At 37.6% G+C, this 21906-nt stretch overlaps 1 protein-coding gene across 10 annotated transcripts in view; it reads right to left on the bottom strand.

The window, feature by feature from the left end:
* Positions 1–21906, bottom strand: part of MAP2K5 (mitogen-activated protein kinase kinase 5) — a 146007-nt gene that overhangs the window by 106265 nt on the left and 17836 nt on the right. For all 10 annotated transcript variants that reach the window (XR_003254839.1, XR_003254840.1, XR_003254844.1 and 7 more), the window contains exons 4-8: positions 20278–20347; positions 16457–16497; positions 15652–15719; positions 12821–12869; positions 7677–7741 (exon numbers count right to left, since the gene is read on the bottom strand). Coding sequence is in view for 7 of the 10 variants with exons in the window: in XM_026073797.1 (XP_025929582.1) it covers positions 7677–7741; positions 12821–12869; positions 15652–15719; positions 16457–16497; positions 20278–20347 (293 nt within the window). In the remaining 3 variants the exon portion in view is untranslated. The remainder of the gene's footprint in view (positions 1–7676; positions 7742–12820; positions 12870–15651; positions 15720–16456; positions 16498–20277; positions 20348–21906) is intronic.

Here is a 21906-nt window from a genome sequence, read left to right as displayed (position 1 = left end):
ATGAAGTATCCAAAGAGCCACCACAACTCACAGCACTGAATAAACAAATGCTCAAAAGAAAAACACTCCCCCAAGCACTGTATAAAGCCCTACCCAAAGAAGGCTCACAGCTACAGGTGCCTCTCTCTCCCAGGAGTAGGCRAGAGCAGAAACATCATGACGTTAGTTATTCTGCTCAATCACTACTGGATCGCACGTAGATACCATGGTGATGAGCAACACATCAGAAATGATACAGACTAGAACCGGGTCTTTGCATTATTCCTTGCCATCATCATTAAAACAGTTGTAGTGATGTACATAAAAATAGCTACACATCAGAATGGGATATGGTTGGCTAATCATTATATTCCACGGTAACTAGTGAATATTTGAGCAGTTACTTTCTAGCATTTTGACTGAACATTTCCCRAAGAATCTGGGATGAATGGAAATGGGAAAGAAAAAACAACAAAAAACAAAAAACTATCCACCTTGCCTTCGTCGTTCCAGTCACTGTTCTTTACAGAGACATCAAGCTGATATTAAGGAGAGAATTTAAAACACAACATTGATAAGTTCTCCCAGTATAATGGCAAAAAGGGATTTCTACATTAATACATGTTCTTCTGTCCCTTATCAATTCACATTCACTTCTATAAGCAAAACCATTATTTAAAGTAGTATTCTATACTACGGAACAATGTCTATAAGCTTGGCATAACTTGGCTATTGCAAATCCCATCAATTCTCTGTTACACAGACTTATTTGTAATAAAAAAATTGATATCTCCCAAGTCAGGGCAAGCTGCAAAGAAAGTGGCAGTGTGCTTACACAACATCTCACTCATTAGTAAGAAAAGCAGCTTAAATTTTCAGGACTACTATTCACTTAATCCTCTGGACCATGGGCATACAATGCAAACAAAACAACTTTAATTTAAGAATCATCCAGTTTCTAATTAAACAGCCATAGGCAGCTGGCTGGATACATTTTAATCAGTTTCAATAACCTATTGATTGGTATACTGAAGCCTAAAAAATTAAAAGTAAAAAGATGATCGGGGAATTGTCCCATCTCAGAACAACAGTAGAACCCTCTGTAAATAACTCCTCTTTTAACCATCAGCTAAATGAACACTTCAATACTGCAGTACAAAGTCTTCTGCAAAATTACTTTAACTAACAAGCAGAAATTTATCAGCTTCAGCCAAAATCAATGCTGAAATCAATTTGAACACTGGTTGTGTCTAAAGGGGCTCATTGGCAATTTAGGGAAATTACACCATGTAAATGCCTGTGCTTTAATTGAACAGTTTCATCAACTAGGCTGTGATTGCTGTCCATTCATTTATTTACTTTCACTGCAGCTACCATTCTGCAAAGGAATGGTTTTTGTCAGACTTGAAGGAGGTACTTTATCTTCATTTTATGCACTTTTGTGCATAACAGATTTTATGAGGCAGGCAAGTGATGGCTGGGGTCAAAAGAAACAAGTGAACAGCAATCACTGGTCAGTCTTGTTTAAACTGTAATGATAATACGCAGAAATTTTGTGAGGTATTTCCAACTTACTTTAGCTATTATTGTTACAATGCTTTTCAGTGCGACTAAAAATAAAACAAAGTAACCAAGAGAAACAGAAAATGAATGCAATCTGGGAAAGGAAAGCTAGGAAAGTGCTCTGCAGTTGTAACACAAGAAGGAAGGGAGATGTGATTTTCAGACCTCATGTAGCCACAGATTTGTTGGAATGCTGCTCAAAATATTTAACCTTCCTGTACTTCATTTTTCAGACCTACATCATAGCACTATGCTGGGATGATTAAGGTTTATAAAGCACAATGAGAACCTCCTATGGAAAGTATAATACATGGAAAGCAGTGTGATTGAGCTGACAGCGTGCTGGACTGGGAACTGGTAGGAACAAACTCAGTTCCTGGCTCTGTCACTACTTTGCTAGCTTGGGGGTGGGGTGGGGAGGACAAAAAAATCACTTCCGTTTCTGTTATATGCAGACAATGACATTAGTCTCCTTTGCAAAAAGTGCAGAAAAATCTATGCATGCAAGTATTTTAAAGAGRGGCAAATTATTCTTTCTGTATTGTTGATTCATACAGAAAAATGGCAATGAATGGAAGGGCAGAGAACTCCACAAGAGGCTACAAGAAGATGAGAGCACTGCTTAGATTTAGAGACTGGCTTTCAGCAACATTGAGAGGTACACGATATTTTTTGAAGAATACACCTGCACTGCAGAAACACTTCTGAGACAGCTCCTTCATGACAGCAGATGTGCTGGAAAAGCACCAGTGCATTGCATTAGAGGCAGAGAGACAAGCCAGAGACAGCAAACCTTGCAGAGCCAAAGTTACACAACACAATGATAAATTCCAGCTATTCCATCACCATCCCAGCAAACACAGCTAAATCACCTCCACCTTCCTCACTCTCAAACCAAGCAAAATCACCAGCTTCCTCACTCCAGAACTGATACCACTTTTCCCTGCTAATGGTACAGAGGATGTGCAATATACTTGGATAGCACAGTTTGCAGGCTGTCTTGCAAGAGATATCAGCTTCCCAGCTGTCTTGCCACGCACTATGTGTAATGCGCTAATGGGGCACCCCAAGGTTGGTTGAGATAGAGAATAAAGAAATGGGCATATGCTGGAATGTACAACTCAAGCGAACAGCAAAATTGCTCAAGTAAATTGCTCAAACAAATTAAGCTTCGGCATTTATCCGTATTTTCCCTAGCTATACGATTCTTCTGGCCGGTACATCATCAACAGCCACTTCTCTTCCAATTACTCAACTTATAGTGAAACCGTCTGGTTTAACAGCATTTTGTTAAGATGATAACCAATTCTCCCTTTCCCCTGCCTCTCCTTTCCAGATATTAGGTGACTTTACAAATTAATTATGGCATCACTGGGACTTCACGGTTATTGCAGTATGCAGAGTGATATCGCTTGCTGCTACTGAAGACTCCTCTAACAAAATCCAAGATTTACACGCCATACACAACACACCTTAAAAAAAAACCCAAGTACCTAAAACGCTACAGTGAACCATCACCTAAAAAGGATTCTTTGAACATTTCACTTATTTACAATTATAAAGCAAAAACTAGAACATACGAGATGAGATAAAAATATTCCTTTTGCTCATGTGTAAAGGAAGGAAACTGCGACACTTCAGATATGCCACGTGAGTGACAGACTTCACAGAGTAATTATTTGCCAGAGATATATACTTCTACCGTGTTGTATTAGATTCAAAATACACATAGCTAAGTATTTTCCTTCTAAATAATTTAATGTAACTACTCCTGAGACTGGCTGGTAGAATGCATACATCACATTACAAATCAAAATGTTAACACTATTTCACTGAAGTAAAGGAGCAATCTTACCAAAACATGGTCTCTCAGAGTTCTGCAGCCAATGATGGAACTAAAAGATGGAGCAGAGAAGCACCTAATTTAAATGTCTTTTGGACCTACCAGTGAATTATTTTTCAAAAAAGCAATTTAAGTGAATACCCTGGATGCACTGGTATACCAGTATTTTTTTCTGCTGTGAAGCAGTCAACACCGTACATTCCCCATCCTATCAACTTCTATAAAATAGTTGATAAAAAATTAGAAAGTCTGTTGCAAAGCTGGAAAGCTAAAACATCTACCAACGTAACAGTCTTGGGGTCAGTCTTATATGGTGCAAAACTCCATGAAATCAGTGGTAGCTAAGGGGTTCCAAGAATTCATAGAATTGGTCCTATAATACTCAAGGTAAAGTGGAAATCCCAGTTAATGATGTAAACCAACTAGAATGACTGGGAAACAGAAGAGAAAGATGCTTCCAGTCTATGCTATTGCAGATCTCATCGCTTTCCCTGACAATCTTTACTCAGGGCAGGGTACATACTTCCATTCTGTGTCAGAACTGTATATTCAAACAATCAAAAAGCATATATTTGCAGGATCTAACTCTATAATTTCTATCATTCCTTAATTAAGAAAACAGCATATCAAAAAGTAGGGGAAAAATAGGGCGTCAAACAACCACAAAATCCCTTCTCTTTTTACAAAAGGAAAAACATTTAGATTCAGCAAGTTCTCACTAGAAGTATTGCAATAAAGTATTGATTTTTACCAGACTCAATTGACTGAAAAGTTGTTTGTATAGCAATATTGGCCAAGCCAATATACTGGAACAATTTTGCTACACACAGTAATCAAGTGTATTTCTAAAGTATAATTATACTGTCATAAAAATAAAGCTAAGATACCTCTTTTCCAAGCAATAAAACAGTTGCAGTTGTAAAGAACCCAAATAAATGAAATATATTTTCTAACTAAACATAGCGTCTTCCAAAGAGAACAGAAACACCTCCCCTTTCCCCCCCTTAAGCCAAGGTTAGCATGAAAAGTGATCAATACTTCAATCTCAATAAACTATTTCAATAGTAGTTAATTCACATGGAAAGAGAGGCTGAAAATTTTTGCTCAGCGACCTGCGACACGCTATCTTGTTTGCTGAATGCTGATAATATATCATTGCCATAATGGATTTGACTTAGTATAATGTGCTGAAAAGAAAGAGGAAAAAAAAAAGATACCACACACATGCACTCGTTCTTTAGATTCAAATCAATACTACACACAGCCTTTTCTGAGAYAAACCCACAGCATGGAATGCTTGAAGAGGAAAACAGCCAAACGTTTGCAATTAATTTTATTTGACAAATGTTCATTGATTTACTAGAATAAAATATATGTGTGCTGCTATCTGTGACTAGTGCAATCCAGCTACCTGTAAGTATTCCATTTTACAACTTCTTAGTGGATTGTGTTACACAGATGGTCCTTTAGCAAGGCTCCCCTTTAAAAAGGGGTAATTGTCCCAAAATAGGAAGTTGGGCCTGCTGGGTCTACAGCACCTCACTGCAGCATGGTAATTGCCAACTCCCTGCAACTGCAGCAAGCAGCAGCTCTTCAGGGATGAGAGAGTAACCTGGTGCAACTCTTCAGTCCTACGGAATAAGAAGCAAGTGCGGGAACATCTGACACATAAGCCTACCTTAGCAGTAGTCCAGTTTCGGGACAAAACTTATTTCAGATCGATAATCTGCTATTATTTGCATTGCCAAAAGTGTCAGACCTCAGGAACGGGTTAAGTAGCCACACATGAGAATGGTGCGCTCTCTGCAACAATGCGGGATGGCGCTCATGCTGCAGAAAATACTGTTAAGGCGCAGCAATTGATAATTTAAAATGTGAACATAAAAAGGAAAAAGAAAGGCAGGTAGAAATATTTTCCCTAATACAGAAGAGGAGTCATGTTTTTACAGTTAAAATTTTTTACTTTCCCAATTCCAAGGCAATTGTGATACTCAAAAAACACTAAACAAAGCAGATCACAGAATCAGCCCACACAAAGCAGCAAGTCAATGGAGAAGAGCTGCCAGAAGTGTTATGCATTCCCTCCTGTGCTATAATCTGCTGTTCCTTGAACATTCACGCCTCTGTCCCTTCATCACTCTTGCAGACTCTTACTAAAGTATTATTCCTTGGAAGAGAAAAACAGTTTTGTAAAAAATATTAAACAAAGAGCAGACACACAACTATACTGCCCTTCAGAAATGCAAGTCAAAAGGTGCAAGTTTGGCTTTACATAGCATTTCATTCCAAACTTCCCGTATGAATTTTGCAAAACATGGAGCACGTACTACGTATGTGACAATATTACTAAAGAATGAGACATTTTTATACCATCTTCTTCACCTAAAAGCACTGTATCATTTCACAGACTACATACACACAGCAAACATGGAATGGGGCTGTTTCTTGTGAGCGGGGAACTTGCAGACAAGCTGACAACTGGACACAAAGTTCAGCAGGTTCTTAATGAAAGAAGATTAGCAAAGCACACAGGAGTTTTCTCCTTCTCTCCCTGTCTCATCCTTACAAACTCTTCTCTTCAACTGTCTCATAATTATTCCTCCTTCACACTGTCTGCAGATTTCTCCCTCCTTTCACCTCTTTCCTTCCACCTTCACGTGTCATCCACCACTATCATCTTCTCCTCTTCCCTAACAAAGGCTGCAGTGTAACTTCAGAACCTTTAGGGAGGTTCAAAATGACCAGCAGTATCCGAACAAGGTCCATATAGGGTGGAACTGAAGGCACTGAACTTTAGCATGCTGAAGATATCTGCTAAACAAGCTCAAAAACTATTTGTGGGCACAGGAAGTGAAGCCCCTGCACTATGACTGCAAAAGCTAGAGAGAAACAAAAACACTGAGAGCAGGACAGATAGTAAATACAGTTATATTGGAAGACAGAGGTAAGGGGCTGACAATCCTATGCGGATTCCCCTGTTCTGTGGGACATTCCTTTCCCTAAATGGGCTTCAAAGCCTTCCACAGGCATCAGAGCACCTGGCTCTCCTTTGCAATGCTTCTCCCACTTGCACCCGGATCAGTACAGAAGGAAACTTCTCTAAATCAGAAAACAGCAGTAAGACACTGACTGGGCTGTAAAGTGCAACACCCTTTCTCAAARCCTTCTTCTTGTAAAGTAAGAGAACATCATTTCTGCAAGATWCTTGGTTTAGGAATATCTTTCTACAAGAGAATGTGAATGAATTTTCTGGGCTACATTCCATCTACAAGGCTAACCTAATTTCTGAAGAGTCCATTCAAAAACTAGGTTTTTCCCTTAAAGGTTTTGGAAGCCCATTTTCATTAAACCTTCTGCAAGGAGACCAAAGCCAGCTGTTTCGCAACGCTGGCAGCCAATTAGAAACTAAATGAAATGCACGGTAGCTTTTAAAACATTTTTTAAAAATGTTAATATCAAAGTTAAAGTATCTAAGGTATAAACAAAATCATAATGGGATGCTGGGTTACTGTATATGGTAAATAGCTCTCTGGAGGAAACCTTTATTACTCCCTCAGGGCTTTCTTACAAAGTATGGATTTCTTAATTCCTAGTGGAATATTTTTCATACACCACTGCAGACTATTAAGTACCAGATATTACATTATGTAGTTTAAACTTTGCACTATGCATGAGAAAGACTTTCCTGTTGAGAAAACTATATCTCTGCTATTATAATCTTTACAATATTAAAATTAATACTGGCTGCAGGGTATAAGCTTCACTACCAAAATTTGGGGGAGTTGATAATTTAATATATTCATCAGCCTGTGCGTAAAGCTGCTCATAAGGGAGGGAAGTCACCGCAACAGAGAAAGGGTATTTACTAATTTTGAATTGCTAGAGAAAGGCAGAGCAATAGTGTCATCACATCCCGCTGGTGTCACTCGCAGGATTGGGCTAGCAAAGGGCGTGGTAAGCTGGCAAGAATAATGGTATTGCAAATACCGAAGGCAATTCATTATGCTTCAGGACATTTCAAGTTCCACTTGTGAACCATTAACTTGTTACCCAGGAGGGATTCAAAGCTAAGTATTAAAAAGATAATAAAAATGCACCAGTCCTCATGGCACCCAGAAGCAGCTACCTTGCAAATATGTAAAGAGAATTTCTAAAAAGTTTATATTTAGAATTTATTTTATATTTTTTTCTGCATAGCAGCAATGGCCCACCTACACCTTATTGTACACATGAAAGAAAAAAAAACTTAAATTTTATTTTTAAAAAAATTTAAGTGAAATTCAACACTCACTTGTAGACTGTGCCTCCATTGCCATGACCGAGGATGTCTCGATACCGTATGTCTTGTTCATTCATCTCCACAAGAAAGAAAGAAAAACAAAAGAGATGTCATGCTGTGGATGGAAATGTCAAGGAAAAGCAACTCTAGGCCATAAACAACAAGCAGTCTGGGTCATTTCAAGTTCAGCTGCAAGAACGAGAAGATCAATACAACATTTGCTGTCCAATTTATAAAAGACGATACCAAGGGACAAAGTGATGGAAAGTTTAATGACAATTTGTTTGCCTGGGTCATTTCATTAAAGTTTGATAAAAGGTGTCAAAATGGAATGATATAATATAGCTCAAGAGGGTCAGGTCACAGATACTGATAGGAAAAGGGTCTCCAGAACAGCACATAACCAAAGCCAAAGTTGGAGGTGAATGGAAACAATCCAACAAAAAACTGTCATCTTACGTACGGCTGGAAAAGTTTATGACTTATTCTAGAATCAGCATAATTGATACTAATCGAATGATGAGGTTCTATCGGTAGGATTGCTCTGCAGAGGTTAATTTAACTACTTGTTAACTAAAGTGAATATTCTGCAGTAAAAATAGTCTTCAATTGCTATCCAATGACAATAATTTTCCTTCAGTTACATAACAAACTGCTGGCCTCAGAAGCTTCCTTCGCACTGGGACAGCTTTGCTGAGAGCGTGATGATACCCTCAGAGAGTCAAGTAGAAGCCCGATACAAGCACTGTACGGGGCAAGTGCTGGCACTCCGGGTCTTTCTGACGAGGATTTTAGAAGAGCCGATTACACACTGGCCCGCTAGATGAGCGATTCAAATGTAAAGCTACAGTTCAACCTTCTCCTGTACAAATATGGTTATAGTGATTTTCAAGCTAAGCCAGCTTTTCAAAAATCACCACAGACATTTTCGGAAAGTGCATGTGTACTTGGAGAAAAAAAAAGGAGGGGGGAAAAAAATAAAAAAATCTTTCAACCACAATAAATTCCAGGCTGCACACATTTTCTATGCTTTAAACAAAAAAAAACAAAAACAAACACTCCATTTCCTGATCATTATGAGCAGTAAATGACTGGATAATTTCAGTTTTTAAATAATATTTTCCTAGAAATTTGTTACCAAATCATTATCTTATTTCTATAATCTATTTATATTTTATGGGATATCAAGTTAAACATTTTACATGAGTTGGCTTGGCAGCTTAAAGACTTCTTGTCATTTTTATGTGCTAAAAGGCATTTCAAAAAATACCTAATGATATGTCTGGTCTGTTATCACCGATGTCATTAGAGATCACGTAAACACATCTGAGATAGCTTTAAATTAGCAGTTTCAAGTATCAGTAGCACCATGGTGAGAACCACGCTGAGCTTGCCATAAGCTAACTATCTGTGTATTTATCCAACTTCTGAAAGGGCTTTAAAAATTCAGTGGGGACACGCGCCCTTCAGTTACTCGGCCACGTTTAAGCATCCACTTTCATACAATGTCAGTGAAGATAACAGGAACTTTGCCCCTGGCTTCAGCTGGAACAAGCGGGTGTCAGTAACAAGCTGAAATGCCTTAAACAGTCACGCTCAGCATGTTTTACCGACAAAGCGGAGTATTTAATCGATTTGAAATAGTATGTTTTAAGGACAGAAATGCTGAACTTTAAAATTTGCATTCTGTTCTTTCACTGTCTGAATAAAAAGCGTGCGTGTTTCTCACAGGAAACACTTCTTATTCTATGCATTTCTCTCAGCTGAAGGGCTGAATTTTGGTTGAAATTTTGTAAGTTCTAAGACAACTAGAAATACCTCAAAGCAGAATACCTCTGCATTATAACATATTTGTAGTTAAACCTGGGCCAGGTACCTTAAGGCAGTATGGAATGGGCCATTTAAGGGTCAAAATAAGTTTTCAGTATAAATGTTATCATTAAAACTGTCTTGCTTCTAGTATCAAGTCAGAAAATGCAAATAAAGAGGGGGCAAAACCACCTCATATGAGGAAAAAGAATTCATGAATGGGGTTTGAAAGATATAAAGAATCTCTACTGGATCCTTTGCAATAAAAATTTCCCTCACCATCTAATTTAAAGCACATACAGTGTTTAAGGACTTCTGCTCTCCTAAGCCTAGAACTTTAATTCTCTGGTCTTCAAGGTAACAGCAAACATCTCTTTTATACACTCCCAGGAATACACTTATAAACAAAACTGTATGAGAAATCTAATGAATCCACACTGCTGCAAGCACATTTATGTCTTCACTTCTGGAGGTGGGGGACATACATTTTTTGTGGTTATGCAACCTATAAGCAACTAATTGAGCAGAACCAGGGACATAAAGCATCCTCTCTTTTCTCCTGCTTTTTACTAAGTGGTAAAAAGTGTTTTCTTCACGCCATTCCCTAAAAGCCAATGAGCACAGCAGCTCTTTGCCCTGATGTGGCACTGCTCTCCCTCGCTGCCAGCCCGGTACCACTTCTTGTCAGCTACGCACAAAGGAGCGACCAGGAAGCGAGGCAGGAACAGGAGGACTGGGGTGGAGCAAGTATCTGCCAGCAAACGATAGAGAGATAAAGTGTGATTTACTGGCTCAAATAAAGATGCCAAAAAACATGTTGTGATTTATTTATTTTACTGGGAAAACTGGATTCTCAATCATAAAATGATAACATAATACAAAGGAACTTGACAGTATGGACTGGAATATTAAACCTGCAAAACCGAATTTGATTGGATGCCAATATTAACAGAATTAATGAAAAAGAGAAACAGACTTCAATTACGGATCAGCAAACAAAACGTCCTTTGTTTATACCTGCTGTTTTTGAAAGAAATCAGTGTCTATCTCTTGTAAATCATTAAAACCAAAATGCTCAATTAATCCTTATTTTATATGTAGAGGCCTGACAGAGGCAAAGTCCTATAGCCATACCTTTGCTTTACGAATCGAAGCAATAATGGTTTCAGAAAGCAGTCACACTCTATGAGCAGACAATTGAAGAGATTTAGTAAATCCCACTTTATAGAGCAGAGACTAATCGGAAAACACAAGCCAGTCAAATGTTTCTTATGAACTGTTGACACTATATCAATGCTGAATCAATTGGTGGCATTTACTCTGAGTGACAGAAAAGAAATAAATATTTATATCACATCACCTATATCAATGAACCTAGGCAGAAAGCTATTTCTAACCTGTCAATATTTGATTATCTTGAAGAATCATGTCCCCTTCTTTTAATGATTAATATGAATTCCTTATTAAACCTAAATGGAAACTACTAGAGGAATATCATTATAAATGCCTGAAAGCATAAACTGCCAAAAATAATAAAAAATAATAACCCAACCCACATTTAAGTAATGATAAGTGTGACTTAATCCCGCAAAAGGAAGAAAAGTTAAAGTTACAACCAGAAACTCATTTCCAGTTATGAATCTGTGACCAAATTTTGCAGAATACAATGCAGCATAACAAAAAAACATTTTCTCTTGAAAGGAAGTATTATATAACTCCTATTAGACCAGGGTGAAAAGGTAATATTAAAGCTTATTTTGCATTTTGTCTTTAATGGGCATAAGTAAAATTATTAATACCGTTAAAAGATTTTTGGTTCCTTTATACCTTTCTATAACTCTACTACCAAGGAAAAATCTGTAATGATCTATTGCAAGGTATACAAAACAATCATTTCTACTGCTTAGAACAAATAAAATGCCAAATTCAGCTTATGAACTCAATCATGAGAAAAAGGCTTTTATTCATGTTCAGTAATTCTATTTTTTTTGAAAATGATTCCAGAAGGGAGCCAGCAATAGTATGAATTATTAAGTTTCATTTTAAAAGTTCAAAAGCATGCTGTTAATACTTATGTAATTTTAAGTTACCCAGAGAAATATGTTGGTTACACACAATTTTTAAAAAACATTTAACAAATCTACCTAGTAAGACTCCATGAATATTAAACTATGTCTGCATGTAAGGAATGCTGACAAGCTTAAAAATACATTTCCAAGCTGTATTCACAGGATTCGGTGCCGAATAAGCAAGGCTGCAATCCTGGGCTGCTAGACTCGCATTTTAAAGGGGCACTCTCATCTATTAGACCACAATGTTACAGGTGATACTGAAGGACAAGCATGAAGACCAGCCTTTATCTTCTTGACACGCTCAACTACAACTACTTGATTCATGAAATGCCAATGAGGCTTGGAGAGGTCATTGTGTGAAGGCACTGAATACGCATCTGAGATAATTAAGATTTCAGCCTTCGAAACATGGAGGGGAAGTGAACAGCAGTTAAGAAAATCAATAAGAGTCTTTTATTTGCAGTGACACAGATGTCTCAGTCAATAGAGCCTAATAGGCAAGCTTGATCGCAACGGACAGGTGCCTGCCTCCAAGGCTATCAAAGGGCTTTCACCATGACAAACATTAAAACATATTTATGTTGCTCCTGAAGAATCTGGGATTCTTTTAGGGTAGTTTAATTTAACGGTGTATATTTAAGGTCATTATACAACTGTGGGTCTGCACATATGTTCAATTCAAAATGGGGAATGACTGCTCCGTTTGTCCACTTGTCCTTCAATCGTTACATTAAACCTTTCACTTCTGGGTGCCAGAATCTGAATATCTGGATCAGAAAGAGAAACTAACAGGGCAGCTTTCTAGGACTTAAAAAAAGAAGAAAAAAAAAAAAAAATCCCACACAGCATAAGGGGGTTCCAAATAATGCAGAGCAGTTCCTTGCAAGAACGGGCTAAATAAGTACTGCCCTAAAAATACGAAGGTCATTCTACCTCAGCAGTTGACTTAGTTATTCAAAATTGATTAACTTTCTTCCCTGAAATTGTGGCAGCAGTGCAACATGTGTGAGGTACTTCAATCTATTTGGAGCTAAATCTGATTAGCACATTTTGAGAAATGGGAAGCAAATTGCTATGCCAATCAAAGTAAATCAGGACACATAACTCATTCATATCATGAAGGTTTTCATGGTCTCTCCTGTTCTGTATTAAAAGAACACATTACAACTAAGTGAGCAGTAAGCATCTCTCCACCTATCCGTGCTATGCCAGTCACTGCAGTATTAGGCAGTAACAAGACACGCATGTACCCAAGACTCAATTCAGTGCACATACCTGGCCATTTGCTAGTATTTTCTTCAGCTCTGCAGAAGACTTTTTTAAGCTGGGGAGGGGGAAAAAAAATCAGTTATTTTTAATGAATACATCATTTAGCTCTGTAAAATGAAGCGAAACCATACCAAAGAACAAACCATCAGATTAAGCTTATGGTTACATATTCTGGATAGATTTAACCTTAGCAATACAGACTCCCTCAAACTGCACACAGCAGAAATTGAGGAGCAATGAAAATTTAAAAGTATCAYGATTATTTTCACCTTCACAGACTAGTGTTTTAGATATCTGACTATACTTTTCTACAATCTATCATTTGACAGTTCAAAAAGAGAGAACCAAAAGAGAGATCCTCACACACCATGTGTTTCAAAAACAACAGGAAAAATAAGGTTCTCATCTACTTTCAGGTACCTTATCTCATTTGAAGACCCAGTAAGGCATTACCCCTCACCAATTTTTATATAAATCTTCAGCAGAACGCACCCTCTGACGATGCCTCACTACCTCAACTGACCGTAAAGGTGGGCATGGGGAGTAGGTGAGTTCACTCCTGATTTACGTGCCTCAGTGATACACCTAAATTTAGGGAGATGAGTCCAGATCAACACACATATCCATTCCAGCTCAAGTTGTTGTTGTGGTCCCTGTTCTTTTTCAGCAGAAACTATTTCTGTGTCAGCCTTCTTAGATAAGACAAAGTGACCCATATTATTTTTTCTAGTATGAAAACTTTAACAGAGTGCATCTATCAGCCTGGTATGTTTGGTAGGTAAAATTATTAGTGGTGCAAATTACTCCCCCTCCCCTATTCCCAAAATACTCATTAGCACTCCACCCCCTTTCCTGACAAACTCCATTCCTCACACACTCAACACAGCAAACTGCCTAGACAGCAGTATTTCTGGAAAACTTATCCCAAAGAAACATTCTGCTCATATTACTGAAGTTAAAAAAAAAAAAAAAAAGGAAAGGAAAAAAAAGAAAGTACAGAATAATATATTCTTGAAAGGCATGCGCACGTGTCTTGATCACAGATCATTATTAACAAGAACAGCAAAAACACAGATTTCATATTTGGTGGCTTTGTTCTTTAATAGGCCTCTTGTTCCCACGACTACTTTAAAGAAAAATTAAGTTTTCCACGGAAACATAAGTTGATCTTGTCATCTTTCATGACTAACAATTTGTGAACATGAAACAAAGAGAGACTTTCAATTACTTCAAAAACAAAACTCATAGTGCAGAAGGTTTTGGAAAAGGAATGGCAATTAACCACCAAATAAGGTGACAAGAATCTTCTAGAAACCTCATTTTCAACGCACTTTAAGAACAAGCTCAAAGTACAGGAAGTACTGAAAGCCAAAGCACAACGGGGACAGAAGGAAGCTTTATTTAGTTTAGTGGTATGACGGATGGGGAGAAGGCCTGCAGTTCAGAGACATTCGTATTTGCTTTAAGAAGTCTCGGACAGGACCTTCACTCTTGCAACAGACAGCAACTCCTCCTCAAGGGATGGGGGGCAAACTTGGCCTCCGTGGATTTACACAGGGCACTGGCTTCTTTTATCCCTCCTGTTAGCAAAGCCACTAAGTGGATCACCAAAACGGCTTTTAGCGATCCGTGAAGCTGGCTCCTCACTGCCTCAGGACTTGGGCACTGCCGTCAGGCGCGTGGAGGAGCGGCCCCTCTTCAAGGGGCAACGGTGTCACRTCACTCGTACCCAGCCCAGGCAGGATGTGCTGGACAGTCACCCACCGTATCCACCTGCGGTGTTTGCCAAAAAGGGCACCCCATCTTCACCAACTAGACAGGCTTGCTTCAGCATGATTCTGTCTTTGATCACATTCATCCCTGTCAATTTTTTTTTTAAATGTTCTTGGAGAGAAAAGGGAGCAGCATACTAATACATGGTTAAGTAGAATAACTAATATTACATTGCGTACACCTATTAGAATCAGAGTAATTTAGGTTGGAAGGGACCTCTGGAGGTTTCTATTCTCACGTTTCAGCTTTTGACTGTTGCCTTTTGTCTTTTCAACTATATACCTATAAGAAAAGTCTGGCTTCATCTTCTTCATATTTCCTTTTAAAAATAAACAAGACGTAAAACAAAAAAGTCATCATTCAGTATAGCACCTTCCTGTAACTTAGTTTATATAATGCAAGGAGTTCATGTTCCAGTATTAAAAAAACAGATCTCTGAAAAAAAACAACAGAGTTTTCTCTTATATTCCAAGATCTTTATACAGGTTTTGGAACCATGGCTGGAACTTGAAAAGAAAAATAAGGGAGACAGACTTCAAAATTCTGCTGAAACTATATGAAACAGGGCACTTAAGATGTTCGGATTTTTCAAAAATCTAATTCCATATTAATGAACTTCTTGAATTGGGTATCAAATTTTAAAATCAAAAAATCCTGGTATGAGATAAGCAAAGACAACCTGAACCTGCTAAGTAACTCAAAGACCTTTTGATAGARAGTGATTATTAAATCAATTAAAATAAATGCAGTTCTGGCTCAGTATTGGATATATACAGTATATATACAGTATTTCAGTGCTTTATTAAGAGCAAAGCCATCTGAAACATCCTGCAAAGACATTTCTTCTGGYAGAAAATATGTCTACTGAACAACCAGCAATATGAGTCTAACAAGATCCATGAATCAAGATAATTTTGCCTTCCCCACTTCAGTGTGTCCAGTAGTCGTATTGATAAAGTTATTCAACACCGAGCTTATCACTGATAACTACTGCACGCAAGGTTCCATTCTGTTATAATGCAACAAAACAAAACAAAACATATACTCCCGTTCTTGACTCTTACCTATTGCTTGGAAGGGAATCCGAGACTGCTGAACTGCTATTATTAGCAGACCCTGCTCGCGTATTTACCTGCAGGCAGGGAAAGAATCTTTATCAGTCGTTTGTGTTCAGAGGACACTATTCTAATTAACCTGTAATTTGCCATGAATTTCTCATTTCACTATGAAGGTTAATTAGCTTGTTGCTAGGCATGCCGATGGTTGAGGTCTTGCCTGTATGTAGGTTAGCAGGCTATATAATTCATGGACTGCAATATACTATCCTTATATTTTAAATGCTTAGTTAAATAATAAAGAAAAAACAGAAATGGTATGTCTACCATTTATTCTCATTTTAAAAACTAAACAGTCATTTAATATATTAGTAGTCTTCTGCATTTCAAAATGGGTATGTTTACAGAAGCAATTCAGTAAGTATACGTGAATGAATCAAATAACTTAAAATAATTTCATTGTAGTGGGTTCCATACTTACATAGATTACTTATATCAAATGAATATAGGTTGCTGGTTTTTTTAAACCATTCTTGTGCTAGTAGCAGATATTAGTTGATCAGCTGAATATTAAAATTTAGGAAGCTTATTAACAGAGGTTGAAAAAGAAAAAAAAAGGCAATACCGTTTTTAATAAAATGGTATATACAGATATTGCAGCCAACACCCAGCAGATGAATCTTTCTCCCACCCTCATAAAAAAAATCTGCTTGTCAGAGCTCAAGAAAGTGCAGTTTTATTTGACATTTCAATAAGTGGAACACAGCATTACAAATCCATCTAACTTTACTGAAACAATTATTGAAATTCGTACCTTCAGGCCATGTATGTTCCGTTTCCCAGGAGGCTTGCAGGCTGAAACAGTAATTGACTAAATTGTAGAACACATCAGGGCCATTTACAAATTTGCTCAAAATGAATCTTTTAAAAAGAAATGAGGGTGACACCAAAATTAGCAGAGAGAAATGATTGAAAAGTGCCTCACAAGACCCAGAGTGGGAATTATGAACCAGGATTTTTAACTTGCAGGAGTGAGCATTTATAAATGCTAAGAGCTTTCTGACACCATGTAATATAAATTCTAATTTCTGCTTAAAACACATCAAAATCAAGAGAACTGTTAGCTAAAATTATCAGATTCTTTTTGTAATTCAAATTAAAATCAATATCTTATGTCATTATATTTTTACATGCTGTATTTTTCTGACATTTAGCAGAATTATTTGCAAGATGTATTTTAGAAGAAGCAGCTGCCACACATTTTAAATTAGTCATGTTGCCAAACAGAGACAGTTTGTTTTAAACGTGGAAAAAATGTCAGGGAGCAATAGCAGTGAGTCTCAAGAAAGCAAATACTGGATAAATGCAATACAAAATGCCACATCTTGGCCACAGATGTGCAAATGTGGCACCTTATTATGATGTCTAGGTTTACAGAGGGACATGCTGCTTGAGGAGAAAGTATTTTCTTAGAGTCTCTTGAACTATATATTGCCTTGTTTTCCCATTCAGTGGATGTGCTTTTGTCAAATGTTAAAGCCACAAAGGCTTCTAGCTACATGTTACAGACAGTTCCCATTTTAAAACTACAGTGCCCTACAAATTGTATGTTAAAGGGCCTGTCACTTTTGATTGATTGTCTGAGGAGGGATGAATTTGATTTTTCTCTTTCTCTGATGCACATGCATTTCACTTCAATTTTTGACAGCAGGAAACAGAACTATTTATTAGTCAGAAGGACACAGATGATAGTTATTAAACACATCAGTTAGGGCTGGGCCAGGCCATGTGCCTTTAAATGACATTAGAAATTACCATGTGCGTCTTAAAGACGACAAATACTATGATACTGTGGGCATGAAAAAAAAAAAAGAGAGAGAGAGAGAAAATATTAAACTATTCTAAAATACATATAAGCATACTAGAATTTTTCCTCAAGATATAGAAATCAACATTTTGAACAAGATACAAAAATATATGTCAGGTATCATTTACCCCACTGGCCATAATGGCTTTGGTAACAAAATCATATGGTTTCAATATGAATTGTACTGTTCTTATGTGCTCTATGTAGTAAGTGATATATTTGCCTAGCATTCCACACGAGGGTATATATAATATAGATGGGATATAGGTATACGTGGGTGCATTTATATACACAGGTTTAACTTCAGTGTGAAAAAGAACTCTGACTGACTATCTAGATAACAAGAACACAATTTTTTTAAATATACAAAAGATACTAAATGCCGCTTTTTCCCCCTCAAAGACCTTAAAATTATGAAATGAGTACAGCAAAGCCAAGGTAACAAAGAGTGGCACGTGGACATTTACTACTGGCAGGCTTGGTGGAACACACGAGGTTTCAGAAGCTGTTTGACTGGAGAGAGCAACTGGAAGGAAGAAGAAGCCCTCTGGAATTAAGAGAGGCAGAAAGGGAAAAGGAGTCAAAGGAAGAGCAGGATTGTGAAGACACTTCTTGAAAAGGGAGACCCTTAAATAACAGGCAAAAAACCCTGCATGTTACTGATGAAGCTTTAAACTGCAGTGTGCAGAGAGGCACAGCCAAAAAGATATGAAAGAAAAGTGCTTGTGCTGACAAAATTGGGAATGTTCAGTAGAGAGGCAAGATAGCACTTTTTTTGCCAGAAGACAGAAAAATTGCAGGAAAGCACATTTTATTCAATATTGCAGAAAAGCAGCAGCAGAACCTAGAGGTAGTCTGGGTATGAAAGGAGTGCAAGATTGCTTTAAAGCTGTAACCTAGAAACAGGAAGAATAGATGTTTTAAGAAGGTGATTTGGAAAGATGAAACAGCAACTCAGCTCTGAAGCAATTTAGAATAAGTAAGCGGCAAGCCATCTACGAGGAAATACCCAGCAGACACGTGCGTAGTTGGGCTGACTGTGAAAAAGCTGAGATAATAAACAGGGATTGTATCCTCATCAGAATGGAGACAAATTCCAAATCTATACAGTCAAAGAAGATTATTCTTGGATATAAAACTAACAAGGAAAGAGGCAGGAGCATTCTGTCTTAGAGTAGGAGCAGAAATCCACATGGCTGGTTCTTCAGGAACAGCTCAGTTACCCCAAAAGGAGAATCTAAAAGCAGGTTAAGCCTGATCTGTAACCTCAAAATGTCCTTTAAACTCTTGGTCATGACAGCTACTGAGCAATCTCCCACCACAACTTCCTTGAACTGTCTGCTTAAAGGGAAAGAGATCCAATTGCTTTGCATTTCCAAGAAGGGCTCCCCACCTACTAGGATCATCTAGTAAATCATCATTTCTCCAAGCTACATGAAAGTCTAGCATTTTCTTTCTTGCAAGAGGTGGTCAGTGTTTTTTCAGATAGAGCATATGTCAGTAACTAAATGCCTTCTACAGGAAGAGACAGGTTCAGGGGAAAGGCTGAGACTCATCTCAGCTTAGGAAGGGGCAAGGGGGCAGAACACAGTCTTCCCCTTGTATAGCTGTCCTTGCACTCAGCACTTACCTGAACTGCAAGGAATCGAGTCTGCTGATTACCTAGCATTCTACAGCTAGGACCTCCATGAGGTCCCTCTCAATCAGATCCTGCTAGGCTGAGTTATAAAAAAACCTTTGCATTCCCCTTGACTTCAAGTCTCTTTTCCATAGGAGCTTACTAAACTACCAGGAAACCCAGCTTCCTTTTGAGACCTTATTAGCATGTGTTTGAAAAGACTGTTGGTTAATTGCCCAAATCAAACTTCAGAGAGTTGTAAGTAATAGAAGTCTAGAATGTTTAATTGGGAAACTCATAGTATGATTATTTGTATAATATCAGTTAAGTGAGAAGAGTTTAATTTTTAATTATTTCAATTAATTTATTGCTGGGAGATTTACTTGGAGAATTTAAACCTTATCTGTTTCATCAATTAAGAACCACAGATTCAAAGATTGGCTACTGAGAACATCTGAATGAATCAGAGGAATTATGTAATGTATTAGTCTTTTATTAACCATTATTTAAGTTCAGAGAGAGAGGCGCATTCCCAAAAATCTATGTAGCTGCCTATGGATTTTTGTTCAGGATGTAAATGACCTATTTTTTAATTGCTTCTCAACCCACATACTTGATTACATCTTTCCCTATTCAGGAGAGCTATTAAAGTAACTTGTGATCATTTCAGTACCACTGCTAAGTCCCTAAATCTCAAATAAAATGTGTCATCCATAGAGCTTCTGTGACAGACATGTTCCCGTTTTCAAAATGAACAATGACAGTCACAGTCCCCAAGTCTGTAAGACTGATTAACAATATTACAAGATTAAAGATCTTTAGAAAAAACAATGTTTGTAAGTACCTAAAACTTAAGTTATCCATCTGCTTTGGTTTGAATACATGTAAAAACATCACCAATGAGTTTTTTTAATGTACAGAAATATGTACTATGCAAACTGAATCTTGTTAGTCTAATTTACTTCAGTAAATTAGCTATTTTATATGCAATAACTGTAGTTTTCACTACACTCCCTACAATAATGAATTCTTCTACCCAAATTAAGAGGTAAACATCACGTTATGTGCATTTAAACCTTCTGAAAACATAACTGTTGATGAAACAGTTTACTGATATAATCATTGTTGATTAGAATTTGTTAAGCATTACCTCTTGGATATATCTGTAGAGGCTCTATTAACTGTCCATTTACTTGCTGTTCCATTACAGTGGTGTAATACTGCAAAGAGATTAAAGAAAGAGATTACTCAGTAATGTATGAATAGTAGTAAGAGCACTTAGAGTGTTAAATTTGCATTTTTTTTAAATTGCCATTATACATATCAGAATTTGAGAGTGCTTTCCTACCATTTGCAATGTTCACGCAATAAAGCGGCACGCAAGGATCATAACTGAAGGGCTATGATAGCCACTACTGTACTGAATCAAGCACAGGGATCTGTTATTGGCCCAACCATGCAGGTTTCGGGCTCACCTGAAACCTGGGAATGTTTCAGAAGACTGAGTAAATTGCACATTTACAGCAAACACAGCAGTTACCACACCTGGAGAAGTCGGGGAAAAAAAGTCAGTCAAATGCGGAAACAAAGAAACATTGTAAATATAGTAAAAAAATTATGCAATCAAGAAAACTCCAAGGGAGAAAAGAATCTGGAAACTATCCAAGAATTTGCAATGCTGAAGCACAACGAGGGCACTTAGGGCCACATGCCACAGAAGCAGAGAAGTCGTGCAGTCCCTTAGCGTATCAGTTTAAGGCACAGAAGGGTATACAAAGCAGCGTTACTAGAAAGCCACTGCAGACACCAAGACCTTGGACAACAGCGCGTGGACTCTACAGGGACTGCTAGCAGGGATCTGCAGGGAAAGTTTATTGATAAAGAAAGGCTAAGAATGTACAAAAAGGCTTGGGGTTTTTTTTTTTTTGGGGGGGGGGTTCCTCCCCTTCTTAAACAGGGAAACAGACTGAGTATCTGAGACGACAGAAAATACTGAATGTGGCATGAGGAAGACTGAGATGTGGCATGATAAGGAAGAACAGTGGGATTAAATGGAGAATTAAATTTGGATTAAACAACTCAGAGTCTTTCTTAGCCTTTCAGAACTGGCTCTTACTCCTTGAGAAGCAATGAGCATCCACCAGATAAGACATTTAACAGTAAGACCAGTAGATGTACTAGATGTACTAGAACAAACCCAGAGTGGAAGATAGACCTTACTAAAAGTTTACGGTCTAACCCATACATCTCTGATTATGATGTGTATTAAATATTGAAAGCACATCACAAAGCATGCAATCACCAAACATCTTTGAAGCAAAAACGCTGGCTGTGGGCCAGATCTTCACGGCATAAATCAGTGTAGCTCCACTGACTTTCATGCTAATTTTCACCAGCTGAGTGTGGTCTAAGACTTCAGAATGTCACTGTTATGAGTTTTTTGTGATGCTATTACTCAAAYTGGCAAGATTAAATGTCAACAGAAAAAAAGTCTCTGTGGAATCAAACACGTGTATTTCACTCACACCAATGATTTCCCATAAAGCATTCATTTTTACTCATGCAAATAAAAAAAATAAGAAAACAGTTTATTAACTACTTAATGTTATAAAACACTTTTCTTTCCTCTTATAATAGGATCAAACATGCGAACTATAGTAAGCAGCTATTAGCTGGTGTTACTAAGATTGCACTAAATCAAATCCCACCCTCTCTTCATAAAACCACACGGGACGCGGGAGCTCCAGATCTTGCACTTCAGGCCCAGGTACCTTTACGA

Source organism: Apteryx rowi, unplaced genomic scaffold (assembly GCF_003343035.1).
Source record: "Apteryx rowi isolate R43461 unplaced genomic scaffold, aptRow1 scaffold_11, whole genome shotgun sequence".
In the NCBI taxonomy this organism is placed as follows: Eukaryota; Metazoa; Chordata; class Aves; order Apterygiformes; family Apterygidae; genus Apteryx; species Apteryx rowi.
The sequence above is the reverse complement of the archived record's forward strand: the minus strand, read 5'-3'. Positions and strand labels throughout refer to the sequence as shown.